This window comes from Dromaius novaehollandiae, chromosome Z (genome assembly GCF_036370855.1).
Source record: "Dromaius novaehollandiae isolate bDroNov1 chromosome Z, bDroNov1.hap1, whole genome shotgun sequence".
NCBI classification, from domain to species: domain Eukaryota; kingdom Metazoa; phylum Chordata; class Aves; order Casuariiformes; family Dromaiidae; genus Dromaius; species Dromaius novaehollandiae.
In genome coordinates this window covers 40,037,694-40,054,497 of record NC_088132.1, presented here as the reverse complement: position 1 = coordinate 40,054,497, position 16,804 = coordinate 40,037,694, and the positions used below count along the sequence as shown (strand labels likewise).

The 16,804-nt window shown below is 41.9% G+C and overlaps 1 protein-coding gene across 3 annotated transcripts in view; it reads right to left on the bottom strand.

Moving 5' to 3' along the window:
• The window catches only part of LOC112992390 (tRNA-uridine aminocarboxypropyltransferase 2), a 110,122-nt gene extending 99,589 nt beyond the window's left edge, over window positions 1-10,533 (bottom strand). For all 3 annotated transcript variants that reach the window (XM_064501376.1, XM_026115409.2, XM_026115410.2), the window contains exon 1: window positions 10,295-10,533. In XM_064501376.1, the coding sequence (XP_064357446.1) occupies window positions 10,295-10,464 (170 nt within the window). In that variant the 5' untranslated portion in view covers window positions 10,465-10,533. The remainder of the gene's footprint in view (window positions 1-10,294) is intronic.
• Between the last annotated feature and the right edge of the window lie 6,271 nt (window positions 10,534-16,804).

Sequence of the window (16,804 nt, the reverse complement as noted above, 5' to 3'; positions counted from 1 at the left end):
GCCCATTTCCATGACACCATAAGACAAAGATTTATTAATACAAGATACAGATATGATACTCAAAGACTGTATTAGCAAACACTGAAAATTCACACAGAAAGTGTCTTTTAAGGTACTCTTGAAAGTTTAACAGCATGCACACTCACTCATTTAAAGTCTCTAGAGTTCTGGGTGACAGTTGATTATCTATTTAAAAAAGACCTCAAAGAATTATATTGTCAATCATTAGCACAGACACAGAATGCATCACAATAGGAAAGACATGTAGAAAGAAATCAAGATCAACCATCTTGTCCATTGAAGCTTTCAATGAGAGCTTAATGAAACTGCACACACACAGAAAAGTAGCAACAGTAAGTAGGTGGCTACGCATTAGGTAAGAAAAGATTGCATTCAACTTCTTAGCATAAATTTTCTACCTACTACTATTGTGCCAGAAAAGCCAAAGTGAGAGGCTCCAAAAACTCTTTTTTTACATAGGGCCCAGCAAGACAAAAAAATGAAGCACAGCACAGAAACAGTCTCCTTTGCTCATCTCATATCTGGAAATACACAAAAACATATTAAACAGGCAAATCTGAGATGAAACCAAAGCCATCTGTTACAGACAGTTCTGCAGGTCTTCCATATTGTACAGAAGTTAAATAGCTTTAGAAACTGAGGAGAATAAAAAAACAAAACGTACACGCCCTCACTAGTAGTGGCAAACATAACTAGTATAAGCCAAAAACAGCATGGAAAAAGACAGTGAGGGAAAGGGGGAAATAGATGAGTAAAATGTCTGAGAAGCCAAAGGAAAGCTATGTTTCCAGCAAAAACAGTCTACTACTAATTGGCTGACACAGCAAGGAACTTAAAGGTGGATTATTTCTGAGCAAAAAGCATTACAGATTTTGACAGCAGCCATTTCAGCAGAGCTTGAGGAGCAGAAGCATGACCAAGGCACAACTACAAAAGAGCCAAAAGAAACAGAATCCAGAGCTTATAGACAATATTTGACTTCAGAAATGAGAAAGCAAAGTACAGCTGCATTGTGAAAGATGAATCTGAAAGAGAGATAAGATGATGGAATGAAATAGTCAACCAAAAGAAGCAGAGAAGACAGCAAAACCCACCTTCCATATCTGAAACAGAAGGCAGGAAAAATGCATTAAGTGAAAAGCAGGCAAAAACCAACAGGTAGAGGAATTCAGATCATTCTGATAACATCCTCAAGGGAAGGCAGGAAGAGCCTTAAGAAGTCCTAGACATACAGAGGCAAGTGAAGAAGGTTTGAGCTGTGAATATGAAGTGACAGGAAAGCTTGGGACTGTAAAAATGAAATTTGACTAGGCTTGAGAACATCTCAATCACACGCTTTTACAAGAAAGCTCTGCAGCACCAGACTGTCATAAGAAGCACTGGGATATGCCAGGACCAGCTTTCCTCAAAAGAAAATACTGCTCTTGTTTATTGGCACCACATTTGAAGTGAATCCACCTATGCCATACTCTTTACCAGAAATTACAAGAAAATATTACCAGAATGAGCTGTGATTAAACCAGCTTCTTATGGGTTTATGAACAAAAAGTCTTCAGATCTAATCTATTTTCATAACCATTAAGGCATAAAAAGGAAAATGGATGTTGTTTTATGTTTTGCCTTATGCTATGTTTATAAAAATCAATAGTGATTCTTGTAAAGGAACTATTTGTCTTTACAGTATTCCTTATGATTAGACCTCACCAATTTAATCACTGTTGAAACATCTTTGCTTTCTCTTACAATAACTACCCTCCCCAGGGCAAAGTTGCAGTTGATATAATTACGGAAAAGCAGCAGATCAAAAGGTACTAGAGTTGCTTTAATTAACAAGATTATTCTCTGCTGCAGCTCTTGTCTCTAGATGTGCTGCTACGAGCCAACAGCTACCCGCAGTCAAAGGACATGGCCATCCTGACATAGCTGCCATCCTCCCCCCTCCTTTTTTCATGCCAGCAGATCAAAATGAATGCTAACCAAAACAGCTGAGCACAAAATAAAGTGTCCTAGAAAGGTCACTACTCATTAATCTAATCACAATATAATAGGAAATGAGTAAATGCCTTAGAAGTTTAGCCAAGTAGAAAGTAGTAACATTCTAGTCACCAAAATTTAATTAATCAAGACCACTAGCACCACTCATAATGGTTAATACAGGCCAGAGAAACACAAGCATGAGAAATTCTAGACACATCCACCAAGCACAGAATGAAAGTCAGCTGAAACCCATTGACCAATTTTCATCTTGATTTTTATAATTCTAACCAATATAAGCCACTGAAAGTTTAGTACACAAACTATAATAATTTTAAAGCAGCAAGAATAAAAGCATGTTAAGATTATGAGAGGTCCAAGGCACTCATCACTGGAACTGTTCTAATGCTTGGTAATTTTTTCAGTTACCTTTAGCTTTTCCTCCTAAAGTGTGGTACAAATTGTTTATACCTTGGTAACAAGCAGTATTCACAGAAGCAGTCAGAAATATTAAAAAACTAAATTTGGAACAACAACATGGCAGCAGCTAGAAGCTCTGCAGCAAGACACAAGATATACTGCCAACAAGTCAGCCATAAACTTGTGTTTGGGAGTAAAGACCTCACATTTCATCAGGCAGTATTATTTATTTCTGCAATCTTCCATATATCCACCAATTTCAGTGAAGTTGCAGCTTCACCTACTGTGGGTAAATTCTACATGGATTTTAAGTGCAGAAATTCAAGAGTCCCTCCTTACATTCTTTAAAATTCCTATTTGAGAATCATCTATTAAAAATAAATTAAAAATATCTAAGACATACAGGAACATATAATTCTAAGAAGGAAAAAAAACTGAGTGACAACCTTCCAGGCTTTCAGGTACTTTTGCTTTCCACATCCCCAACACCATTAGAATTTCTTAGGCTCTTCAGATAAGCTGACATATTACTCCATAAATATTTGTGTTGCTCCAGCAACAGGAAAAATCTATATAACCACTTCACATAGAAATAAACTTCAACAGTTTGTAAGCAAACTTTTTGCATTTGTAGAAATATACTTTTATTGTTAGGCAAGTCTGCATTAGGCTGTGAAAACTTTAAGGAAATGTTTTCCTTGATGCACATACATTTAAAGATAAGCTTCAAAAAATAGTAATTCACTGTGGTCTTCCAGATGGATTCTCTGCTGGCTAATAAGGCACAACCAAATCAAAGTCTGGGGGCGGGCACACTGATAACAATTTAATTGTCTAAGTCACCTTCTAGCTTTCCAATCACTAAGAGCACTAATGCAGACCTCTGTTAAAGTATACAGATACCCAAGCTGGCTCTACACACAGAAATCAGGTATCAAAAAGAATAAAGTCATGATAATAAAGCTCTTCCTCCTGCAACTCATGTCTGCTGCAGGGTTGACAAAGCCCCAAATCAGGGTTATGCACCTGATTTGCACCGAGATCTCTTACCTTATCAGCTGCCTCTGTACACAAGCTTGTGGAAACAGAAAGATTTTACATCTTTACCCCTCTGTATTAAATCACATACAATCTTGAAATGTTTCTATTTAAAAAACACTGAATGACAGCTTGAGAAATCTCTGATAATACTTGTAAACTTTGTTTATTTTAAAAAACCAGACTTGTAGGTGCCTAGACTGTATTTTCTATAAATATTTAATCAGGCACATCTGTGTTTAAATTAGTTTACAAAGGTTTCTATCAATTTACTAGTTCAGGGAATTCTGCCCCCACATCTGGAATACCCTGACTAACCTATGCATGCAATTACTAGGCCAACTCAAGGGTACCACAGAATTGCAAATGCATCATATCTTTTTAAAAAGTAGTAAATAAAAAAGTCAAGTTAATTTCCAAAGGTCAAAAGTCCATAAAGTGTTCTTCCTTCCTTCAGTTACACTGAAACACAAAAATATTTACCCAGTTGGCAGCAGCAGCAGCTGAAAACTACTATTTTAAAAACTTAATCTTTCTCTCCAGTATTTCCCTGCTAGGAACTCCCCAGCATAAAACCAGAGTTATGCTGTTGAGGAAGTCCTTCCTCACAAATTCAAAGCAAGACAAAAATATTAATTCTTCACAGTGATCACCTCACACACACACTTTTAGACCCATCTGCAAAATACTGAATCCTGTTTACCAAAACACCTTCTTCAAATGCTGATGCTGTGGACACTCAGGAGCTACTTTAATATAAGCTACAATTTGTAGTCATGTAAAACTACAGTATGTAGCATTACCATAATCTAACCTCCTTTGACGGTGACTACAAGAACTAGAAAGCAAGTTTCTTGGTTACAAAAAGATAACCGAGTATTTCTACAGGTTTTTGCCTCATCTCAGAACTAAATTTTATTACGAACTGCTACAGCACATGAAGTCTGCCAGGGTCCCATTATTCTATAACTTTGCCAAGACCAACTCCTCTGTCATAGGTATGACTTCCTTCTGCCAGCTTTTGATCAAAGGGCCAGGAATGGCAGCATTAACATGTGCCCCCTATCAGTGGTTACACTACCATCTCCTGTATTTCAGAAAAGTCTATATGTACTTATATATAAAACTCATTTTCATTTATTTTGAATGGGGATACTCTTGACTTAGCAGTATTAAGTAATCTCACCATTCTCTTTCATGGCAATTTAAGCTCATCCAAGTGAAGCTTCCCCAGTTCCACTTTCCACCGCCAATCCAATACCCCTGCTCACAGCAGGCAGGCAGTTAATGCCTGACCAGCAGAAAAGTAACTCAGCAGAACAGCTAATTCACCTGCATCAAATCAGATAGTTTCTCTCAGTCCCATGCATTGTTACCCACCTTCTGACATACTTCAAGTACCTATTAAGAAGCTTCTGTATGCCCCTCCTACACAAAGATATATTGCTGTTGCTTGTGTGTGACAATTACATCCTTCTCTGCTAGAAAGGAGTATCATAGTGCACACAAATGTTTTCCTCTGCATATGCAGTATACAGAAGAGCACAGCACACCATCTGCCAAATACAAACAGCATGATGCAGCTATTGGACCTCCAAAACCAAGTTTGCTATCATGCTGTTGAGTATTAGAAAGCATCAGTGGCAATAAATACAATTCAGGAAGAAATACTGAAATGACTTCTCTTCATAACATGCATCTTTTTGATTGGTAAAGGAGGCCTCCAAAAGAAAAACAGAATCCCAAAGCAGACATTTGAGACTCTCTGGAAAAAAATTGAAAGATCAAGTAAAGCATCTTACAGAACCATTAGAAACACTGACTCCCTCCTAACCCTAGCAGTATCTTATGCCATTTGCTCCCAAGCAATTTCTACAAGAAGAGGAAGAGACTAAGGATGATATTTTAGAACTCCCTTGCCCTGCCCCTGTAATACCAGAGGTGCCATAAACACCCCCAGGTTATCAGGACATGCCCAATTTTTCTCCAACCGCTGAGAGAACCCAGAAGGGACCTGTAATACGGGCACTTTCAATGGCAAGTACCAGGACCAGAAGACATGCTCATTGTTCACACCCCAGAGACCCTTGGACACTTAAGAAGCCTCGTCAAAGAATTTCCAAACATAAGGGAAGAACCTCAAAAATTTAGAGAGGAATTGGAGACTGTAATTGTTATAATTACTCCTATAGTTGTTACAATCCAAACTGAGCCAATATGAACGAACTCTTGTGGGCTGTTATGCCACGTGAAGTCAGATAGCAACTAATAACCAAAGCTGCCTGGCCTCCCAACATCCCAGGTAATGATAGAGAACTTGTGTCAGCTCAGGATTGTCTTCTTGAGGCAATCCAGCCAGTCTGCCTAAGAAAAACAGACTGGGCCAAAATAATTGTAAACAGAAGGAGGGGTAATGCCCTGCAGATTACATGGACTGCCTCCAGGAAGTCTTTAGCAGGCACTCTGACATAGACTAGGCTGCTAAAAATGCTCCAGAAGCTGTGACAGCTGCCTTTGTTCAAGGCTTGCAATCAAATATTCAAGAGCAATTACTATCTATTACCATCGGGTGGCAGACTAAGCCTCTTATTGGGACAGTCACCATTGCTAATCACAGCACTGCATATCAACAGTGCAGAGATCAACAGTGAGACTAAACTCCTGGCACCGCAAATCCAACATTTTACTCCTAGAAATACTAACAGATATAGAGGAGCTACAAGAGGCTGGGGCAGGAGAAGGGGAGCAGTGGGAAGAAGCTTTGATCAACAATTTGGGGGACATTTTAGTCCTCCTGACAATTCATGTCACTATTGCAAACAAGGACACTGCAAGTCAGAATACCCTTACAGACCAAATTGACAATCCTTCGGTCCAGCAGCATTCAGTAACCCTACCTCTCCGCCCTCCATGCCACAATCTCAGAAATGCAGTTAGGATAGCTAGAAGGTCAGAAACATCATCACTCCTTTACCTTCAGGCCAGACTAGCCTTTATTTATGTTACCCTGTTAACAGCAAGATTGTTTCTTGCCTAGGCATTACTGGCATTACTTGATCTACTTTATACACTCCCAATTTTCCTGCGGTTCCCTTACCTTCAAGGGCAGTAAATGCTGATGGTGTTTCAGGACAACCAAATTAAAGACACCATAGCAGTTTCACATAAAGCAGCTGAAGAAAAATCTTTTGATTAGTGGGGTTGGCTCCCAGACCTAGAAGGATGGCTAGCAAAACTGCTTAAGACTGTGTATTTCCTTAGGACTGACTTGATGACTTGTGTATGTATTGGTTCAGTTAATCCCATGTTGGGGCAAATTAATGCGTAAAAGGATAGAACGAGGCATAACTGTAGCAGAGGCCAGAACGACAATGCTGATTATATTAAAGGATAAGGAAGAAGAGAAAGAAGTGTTTAGACTAATGACTATAATTTTAAGGACTAGAGGCAAGAACAGGCGATGGGGCAGTACAGCATATGCAATGATCAACCCTGGGTTCCCAGGAGTCATAATTAGGGCATTCGCAGCCCTTCCACCATCCTCTAGACCTTTGAGAGAAAGATGATATGAGACTAAGTCTCCAAGCGGGGGAATAGAAGTGAAATATTAATGCTTCATAGGCCTATGCAGACCTGTCTGGCAAAGACATACCTGCAGCATGACCTAATGGCATTGACAAGTGAGTATGACTCAATTACAGAAGAAATGTACTGTTTGTAAAAGGAAGTACTAGCTGTACTGTTAGAGATCCTTATCCATGTCTCCTACTCCCTGTTATAACTTATCACATCCTTTTTTTCCATCTGACACATAGCTGTAGTTCTATGAAAAACAAGTCACATAACCCAAATGTATATCAACTCCATAACCACCTCACTTGGGCAAAGTTCAAATTGGCAGAGCCTGCCACTCTGCTGCTCTGGGTTCTCTCCTATAGCTACAGTAATAAAGCTTCTGCTCTGACCTGAACCTAAATTGTATTTTGGTTCTTCCATGATGCTAGCTTATCCTTGCTCTCCTTCACAGCAGCAATGTACGTACACTCACATCGACTGACAGGATGCTGCAACTCCCTCCTGGAGCCCTACAAGACTGTGCCTAGTCACAGGGCACACCTATCCCTCTTGATAGAGGAAAGTAATTACTGGCACAACCTGGCCTTTAATTGCTGCAGAGCTTGTTAACACTCACAGGAACAGATCTCACTTTTCTGTTTCACCTGCTCAGCCTTTTCCTTTCTCTCTCCTCATGCTGTGCAAATTCAGCTCCCTCTAAACTCCAATCAACTTAGCTACCCAGACAGATGATAAAATTTTGACATGTACTTGTAAACCCACTTTATACATTTAACTATAGTCAACAAGAATAAATTCAGCAAAAATATTGCTCTGATTTAGAAGTCTTTAGAAGTGCTAACAGTTGTTTTTAAAAAAAATTACCTTTGGTACAACACTTAAGAAGCAGGAATAATTAAATGCATTCAAGTGATGCCTGTCACCTAGCCATGTGTATTTTTTTCCCTTTTTCAATATAAATATAATGCATAGGAAATGCATGGATTTCTTTTAATCTCTTATGCTGCAGGACAGTAAGTCACTTTTTACAGGTCATGAACAACAAGAAAATATACAGCTTTAGCTTCATAAAAAGCTTACTAAGCACCAAAAAGGAATCAATACATTCAGGAAGTAAAAAACTGCAATAAAACTTAAAGCTGTGAAAATAAGTGCCTAGAGCTCATAATTTCAGAGCAAAGAAATCAAAACCCATGAAGCAATTTTGATGCAGAAGGTATTGCTAAAAAGTTATTGCATGCTTATTTCCACTTTCTCTGATAATTAATTGAACATTAAAATTCATGTTTACTCCATTTAAACACCTTAGCAACATGCTATAAAGGAAGCTGCATATATTTACTTGTGCTGAAGAAAAAGCACATTGCTTCTTCAGTCTTCCTATGAGCTTACATAAGTACCCTGCATTTATTAATAATTCTGCCAAAAACATTATACATTTTTTGAGAAAAAATGAAGTGTGACCGTTCCTTCATAGGTCATTATCAACCATTACCAAAGAACATTCATACAGTACACAGATTAAGTATGGTATCCATAATATTTTAGATCTAGGCACACAAACCAACATAGTACTATGCTCAGCAAACACATGGCTATTCTATTTAGTGATTTACAGGGAAACAGAAGAAAAACATATACTAAATATTAGCATATCTCATACACTACACATAAGTAGCAGCATTTTCTATTACCCATGAGTAATTCCCTCAAAATGAGTACTACACAAACATACTGCAGGACACTGAGCTATGCTTGAATAGTCTGGCAAAACTGAGGCAAAGAGGTGATCAAGTAGCTGCCTGCAACTAACTGAAAGGGTGTTAAAAACAGAGCCAAGTGCTCTATTATAAACTATAAATTCAAACTTAGAAATAGTATCAGAATGCTCACATAACAGGTCTAATAAACCTCATTGACTTTTTTAAAGACTATTTATGAAAGTTATTTGCAGAACTTCACTAAAGAATACACTCTTGAATTCTGAGGCTGACATACAGCCAACTCACTTCATTAAAAGGAACTGTGTGCATGTGTGTATGCATGTGATACAAGATCAAAAGTAAGTGAATACTTTACAAATCTGAGTTCACATCACCTTGTATTAACACATCCATTTGCCAGCACTTGAATAGATTTCAAAGGCATCTATAAAATTGTTAAGTAGAAGGAGTTTCTTGCTTTTAAACTTCTTTTGATAAGGTAGCAGCACTTGGCAGCTTTACTGAGGTTTTATGTACTTCACTATATGATACTCAGTCATGCCAGACTCTCCCCTCCCCACCTTAAACCCCTGAAGTCTTTCAGAGGCATTTTCCAAGTTGTCTGAGCTTCAGTGAGGCAGACTGTGTACAAGAGATCCTAAGCAAGACAGATACTGGATCTAATCTAGTACAACCAAATTTAAGCTCTCCATGAAAACAGGCAGGGAACCCTTCCAAAGGGAAATACACATATATAAATAGATAGATAGATATACTATATAAAGCTTTTTTTATAGTACATATAATTTTAAAACCAGTGCCTGACCAACAGTAATAAACCCACACAAACTTTTCCCACCTGTACTGTATCTCAAGCTTCCATTACATTTCTGTGCGAAAAGCAACTGAAATTGTTTCCCAACCCTTAGGAAGGAACACAAGGAAGACAACTTTGGAAGAGTTAAACCGTTAATGGATAACCTGAAACTCAACTCCACAGCTAGCTTCAACACCAGTATATACACACACATAGCAATGAACAGCCGCAGAGACGTCCCAGGGTTCAATGAGATTTCAACTTCAATTAAGTAGCTGAGAGCACTACACGTGTGACAGTCAGTGGCTTAATAAGCAAGCCACCACCATAATTAAGCTCTTCTCAAACACTCAGTTTACCAAAACTTAAACAAGTAAACCCATTTTCCTTAGGCGCTACAAGGTTCCTGCTTACAGCGATGTAAGCATCACCCTGCGACCGATTTTGAAAAGAAAACAACCCTTTCTACTGTAGACTTACTTAAAAAATGTTTTAACAAAAAACCCGCTGAAGTGCCTGAGCAACGGCCGGCAGCGGCTGCAACGGCGGCCCCGCCGAGCACAGCGCCCCGCCCGCGGGCGCGAGCCGCCAACGGTCGCCGCGCGGCCTCACGAGGACCCGCCACCATCCCCTGCCGGCCCGGCCGCACCGCGCAGCCGCCGGCACCGCCTCCCGCCGCCCCGCCGGGCCTCCCGGCTCCGCCTACCCCCTCTGCGGCGCCTCAGCGGCCGCGGCCCCGCCTCACCCGCAGCGGCTGCACTCGGGCCGCCTCTCGCAGCGCTCCACGGGCAGCTCCCACAGGCCCGCACAGCCTTCGCGCTCCTCCTCCTCCTCCACCACCACCACCGGGGCGACGGCTGCAGGAGCCGCGCCCGCAGCCCCCGCGCTCCCGCCTGCCGGGGCGCCCTGCTCCATGCCGGCCCGTGGCGGCAGGGCCACCGCCGCCAGGGGCCGCCCGAGGGCAAAGAAAATGGCCTACGCTGCCGCTCCCTGGAGCTGAAAAGCCCCCGCCCCTCCGTGTGGGGCCGCCCCTCGTGGGCCCTCAGCCAATCAGAGCGCGGGGGCTCCTTCGTCCCGCCTATGGGGGCGCCGGGTGCTTGTGCCGCCGTTGGAGGGAGCGTGCCGGGGCTAGCGGGTAGGGGGAACCGTTGGAGCGCGGCGCTCACAGGCGGCCCGGCCCGGCCCGGGGTTTCCAGCGTCAGTAGTGCCTGCGCTTAAGGAGTCAAAAAAAAACTGTAGATATAGGTCAGGCTTTAGATACAGGCTCTATTCAGCTTAATAACCAGATATAATAGTAAACAATACAGAGAGAGTCTCTGGCATAGTAAAACTGAATTCAACTCCTAGGTCTTTGCAGTTCGCCTACTAGAAATCAGCTGAAATAATTAACTGGTGAATTACTACACAAGGGATCATCTCCTGAAATTAGTAACTGCAGATAGGTTGGGCAATTGTGATGTTATCAGTTCTGCATCCAAAATAAAGTATATTGTGTGTATGTACATCTTCAGGGCCTTCTGATGTAGTTCAGACCTGCTGGTAGTAGATACACGTACAACATGAAGATGGTTTTGCTGCTGGGTTTCATATTTCTCCACTGCGGTTTTGTAGTTGTAGCTAAATGTTCTTTCTATGTATGCATCTGAAGAGCAAAGGGAGCAGTTTAAGCCAAAGGAAAATGTTGCCACAAGTTCAAATGAGCATACATTGCCCGTGAATAAATGTAGGCTGGAAGTTAGAGGGTTCCTGTGTTGCAAAGCATTGCTGTCCCGGCCTACCAGCACAAGTGGCAGTGATCAAAAACCAGCCCAACCTTAGCTGCTTCTGGAACAGAGCCAGCATCTGCTCTAGGCATGTGGTTCCAGGACTCCACAGAAACCAGCAACTCCTCTCACTACAGGCCAGAAAATCTGAAACCAGATTTTCATTTTAAAACACTGGAAGCATGATTTCTAAGCTAGAGAGTCTTAAACAACAGAGCAAGTTTAAGAGAAATCCCTCAATGCTAAATACAAGGCAAAATATAAACTAGTTTTATGACAGATCTTGATAATCTGTTCTTCAGGCTAATAGGTACGTATGTCCACACTACCAATTTAATGCAGAATTAGCCTGAGTATTCAATATTCATATTTAAATCCAAATTAACACTCCCCTCCACCCCATGTCAGAGACCTGAGGAACTCCGCAGTGACTGCTTTGTAACGCTTTTCTGCGTTCTGCAATTTGGGAGCTTCTTGTTTGCACTTAATACTCTCTTATGCACTGCACTGTTCCCTTTTTGGGGGATCATGGATGATCACATGTTTAGTGACTAGCTGTAGACTCACTGTAGTATGGAAAGTCCATTAAATTTTACGGAAAGTACCATTCTTTTACATGTCCAGTCTCTTCTGCTTTCTTACATAGATCCTTTTTATTCTAGGCTTTGCCTTTAGTAAGAATGAACAACTTAAATTTCTTGCTGTAACTGGTGGTGTACCCAGAAAAATCCCCTCTCTGAAGTTCAAATTTAATACATGTTTTAGAGATGTGAAGGAACTCTCAAGACAGCAGTTCTCAAGCAACGGTATTTGAATGACATGTGTAGTTCTCCAGTGTCTTTTGCCAGCTTAAGTCAAAGTGCCACCTTTCTACTTGCATGCTTGGCTCATGGTTTCAAATACCAACATATTCATTTGAAATCCTGTTGCGTTTATTATTTTTGTTGCAAAAGCTATAGCCTCATACAGGGTGTGCTGCCATGGAGCTAAGTCAGGTTCAGGGCTACTGTAGTTCTTTCCTGTCCACTCCCATGGTTGGCCATACATTCAAGGAATTGATGCAAAAACCTACCTTATAAAAAAACAATTTAAGTTGGATGAACTGCCTGAACAGGGTCACTGCAGGGCCACCAGTGTCAGCACGAGGCATAGGCTGCAAAAGTGGGCTCAAAGCTGGGAGTCGGGAAGGCGTGATTCATTGGCTAAGCTGCTCTCTCAGCACACCACCACACCACGATCGAGCCTGGGGAACTCCCAGGGACCGCAGCGCAGGGTGATTTCAGTAGCTTGTACTAGCAGGAGGATTGTGAACCAAATCCAGGTGCTGTGGAATGGGAAGTGCAGTTGCAAGTGGAAACAAATTTGGAAACAGGTGAGCTAGGAGGCAGTCATACAAAGACTGTCACGCTGCAGGGAAGAAGAACAGATGATTATGGACTGTCATGAGCAACACTGGTAAATACCACCATGGGCAACACTAGGTACATGCAGGAGAGGTCCATGAACTCAAAACCAGGAACTGGGGAGTTCTGGAGAAGAGCTTTGCTTCTGTTTGACTCAAGCGTGCACTGACCTGGTTTGCCACCCACCTTGTTTCCTGAAGAAGGCCTTTCTGAAACGAAAAGAATGGTTTAGAGGGACAAGGTAGCCGGTCAGAATAATACAGCGCCAACCACCCACAAAGGACTGCCTTGCCTTCATGACTATTGCTCCAGACAGTGCCATACTTTTCCACGTGCACAGAGATTCTGTGAGGCTTAAGGGCAAAAGCTGAGCCTGGGACTGCCTCTGTACTAAAATGTGCCATGCTATAAACGAGTTACAACTTAAAGCTGGGAGCAAGCTGTCGTATTTGTTTGCCTGGGCACTTAAGGATTGCACATACAAAAGACAAACAGCAAAAAGGATTTAGCCATGCAGTAGGGAAAAATTGACTGCGTGGTAAGCAACAGTGTAACAACTATGTATAATGTTGTTTCCTAATCTGTTCATACATTATATTTCTTTGAAGTCATGACTCAGTACCTAAGCGGGCTTCAGATATTGCCAATTCTGTTTAAAGTCTTTGGATTTGTCTATCATTCTAGCTAACTTACTGCTTATCAACAACTGATAGCAAGTGACTTGAAAAACACAGTTCATTACAGATATTTTAGTCACTATTATGTGGTTTGAAATGTCCTTTACATAAACTACAGCAGAAAGCAGCAAGAAAAACATCCTGTTTGTTGCTTAATCTTCATCTGCATTTCTTTCTGTTGACATAAGAACTTAAATTCGTGCAATCATGTCCAAAGTGCTGTGCAGCAGTGATTATTCCTTTATTCTGGCTGATGAAAATCCATTTGCAGAGTGGACCGTTGCTTTTTAGCTCCTCTTTTCTACAGCATGTGCCAAAAGAGAAACACTTTCCATAGCATAGTTTTCCTCTCAAAATCACAGCATTTGGGGAATAGTAATATTCGTCAATTTGAGCTTTTTTCCCCATCAGCCTGGAGATACCCCATAAGGAAAAGCTGCTAAGAGCTATTTTTAAGTGAGGAAATAGCTTGAAATAACTATTCTATCCCAGCTGTCTCATACTAGCTCTTGTACAGACACTTTTATTTTCTATTTAAACTATACAAATAAGTTACTATGCAATAAATGAGGGTGTGGTTTTACTGGGTGACTGCTACATCCCAAAACTGTCAATGTGCATGTTTTCACATGCAATAAATATGAGGAAGTGTTTTTCCTCTTTCTCCCTTTCACTTACAGAAAATCATCTCCCACTCTGAAAAGGTAATAGTGTACACAATAATAGTGTTACAAGCAGAGCCGTAATTCTTCACTCAGTCTTTTATCACTAAAACTTTTTTGTGAAGCTGCATTGGAACTAATTTCAACTAGGTTATATAATATTGTGGTATTTTTCTTCTAAGAAACCTGAAGGCTTTGGAGCAGGATGAATATCAATACAGACAACAGCTTTGCTTTTTAAATATCTCTAAGCTTAATATTAGTGACTTAGAGAGTTTAGTCCCCTTTTTAACACAGAAACTTTTAGGAGCCTAAAGACTGGTCTGCAACCAATCTGCAGAGTTCTGCAAGCATCATTTATCACCTGTGAATACATTTTACCTAACACAGATACGCCTGCAAAGCCCAAAGCCAGAACTGCATAGATGCAGTTATGCCAGCAGATATATCCTATTTCATTTGATAATGATGCCCAGTACATTGCTACAAACACACAATTTATTGGGAAAAAAAAAGTCATGAAGTGGTTAAATATATCTTTGAAAGCATAATTTTATTATTGAAGAGACAGCTTTTGAGCATTTTGGTTATCTTCATTACTTTAAACTATGCCAATTAGGCAGAGAGATAGCTTCTTTGAAGCAATTTTATAAATTCTGCAGTGGTCACATGGCTATTTATAATTCACCTGTGCTTGGCATTCAGCACTCTGAATTCAGTGGGGTGATGCCAGTGGTTTTGCAGGCATCTGTGCCCAATAAGATAGTCACTTTTAATGGCGGATTATCTGTTCTCCCAGCCAGGGCTTTCAGCAAACATCCATGCCTTGAGTTCTCAAGAAAATAATGAGTTGAATGAAAAATGGTTTTCCTCCCTTTGTTTCAACTCAGAAACTCTTGAATATTGGCAGCATAATGAGTGTTATGCAATACCACTGCAGGCTGTCTCCAGTCAAGCTCCATGAAGCTCAAACCAATATGTTGTTCAAGCCTAAATGTACCTAGCAAACTTAAGAAGTCACAGTACATTTCTAAATGCAACAGATAATTTGAAAATGAGCACTTACCACTGGTCTGACTTAGCCTCTTGCCACATAAGGATAATAACAGCAATAATAGTAAAATTTATTCTGAAGGCACTGTAGGAAGAGGACAAGCTGGGAGCCGAGGGCGACAGTGGGGCAGGCAGGGCCTCCCCGACAAGGGCACAGGCCCGTAGCCCCTGAATGAGGAGAGCGGAGCGGGCACCGGGACGGTGGCTGGAGGTGGCCGAGGGGCCTGTGGCCACCACCCCAGCCCCGGCACCAAGGCAGGTCTGAGGTTGGGCCGGGACGACAGCAGGTCGGGGCAGCTCCGCGTCGGCGAGGCTTGTGGGCAGGCAGAGGCGCAGCTCGGGCAATGGCGGGACCCAGAGTGTAAGTGGGGTTTCTCACGGCTCTGTCCCCAGCTCTTTCCCACCAGCTGCTCCACGGCTGGCTGTGGGGCTGCCCCACAGCACAGCTGGCCCTGGGCACAGGCAGGGGAAAGGGGCACCCCAGGGCCCTGCCACACAGAGCATGCGTCAACTATTCAGGCGAGGCAGTGGGCGCTGAGAAGAAGTTCAGTACCGTCACCTATTTCATTGGCACAGCTGGACGGAGAGGCCGACTTTGAGACACAGCCTGAGCTAATCCATTTTTTAAAACTGGCTCTAGAGCAGAGCGATCTCTGTGTCATCTCTTTTGCCGTCTTGGCTGAGAAGAGCAGTCTTTAGCTGCCGGGCAGGAAAAAACTCAGCCTCTTCAAATGGCACATCTGGATCTAGCAGAGAACATCTGTCCACAGATTACTGTCATAGTTCCCTGTCAGCTTAATCTGGCGTAAATTGTCCCTGCTGCTGGAGGTGATGATCCTGCCTTTCTTCGACCCATCCCCATCTCACCTCGCGCTAACACCAGTGATCAGGTGGCCGCACAAACAACCTGCAAGTTTCTTTTTCATGCTTGTTTTCAGCCTAATCACTTGAGTTTACCTTGTGGCCAGCCAGGTGTTAGTGCTGGCATAAGTGTGGTGGAGGAGGACTGAGGAACGGAGAAAAAGTCCATTAATTCGGGAGCTGCCCATACTGGGCCTGGATTCAATGACGCTAGCACCCACGGTAAGACTCACGGCTTGCCTGCAATAGCAAGACCTGCAACCCCCTTGTTGCAGAATAAAACTAGGCCAATGCAGAATGCTGTTTCCAGTCCTGTTTGCGTCATTCAGAGCTCTACTGCCAGTAAAACAGTAAAACGCCAGTAAGAATGTAAATGCCAGTAAGCAGGTTATTTTTCTTGGAGTGCGCTGCGTGCCCACTAGGTGTCCCGGCTCTGCCGCACCGGCGAGCGTGTGTGCGAGTAAACCCTGCTCCGAGTACTATAAAAATGCGTTATAAGGAAATGTGGTGGTATAGCCCAATATTTCCAGCTAAAAAGTCATGACAGCTTTACTAATATTTTTCTGCCATTCTTCCTTTTACAAACCACCACTTACATTTCCTGTGTTTCTGTTTCTGCTATGATGTTAACCTTTTCCACACAACGGTGGGTGCTTTCTAAAGTGATATACCAGTCTGCTGCTAGTGCTAATGCTTCGTCAGTGGGTAAGGCAGCACACTTTTGCTGTCAGCATATTATATTAAGTAAAGTTACATTTTTATGATTTAGCAAAACTCTATATTCTTTGGGTTTTAGTTTCACTATTAATGGGTGCATAATATGTGTAAGAGATCAC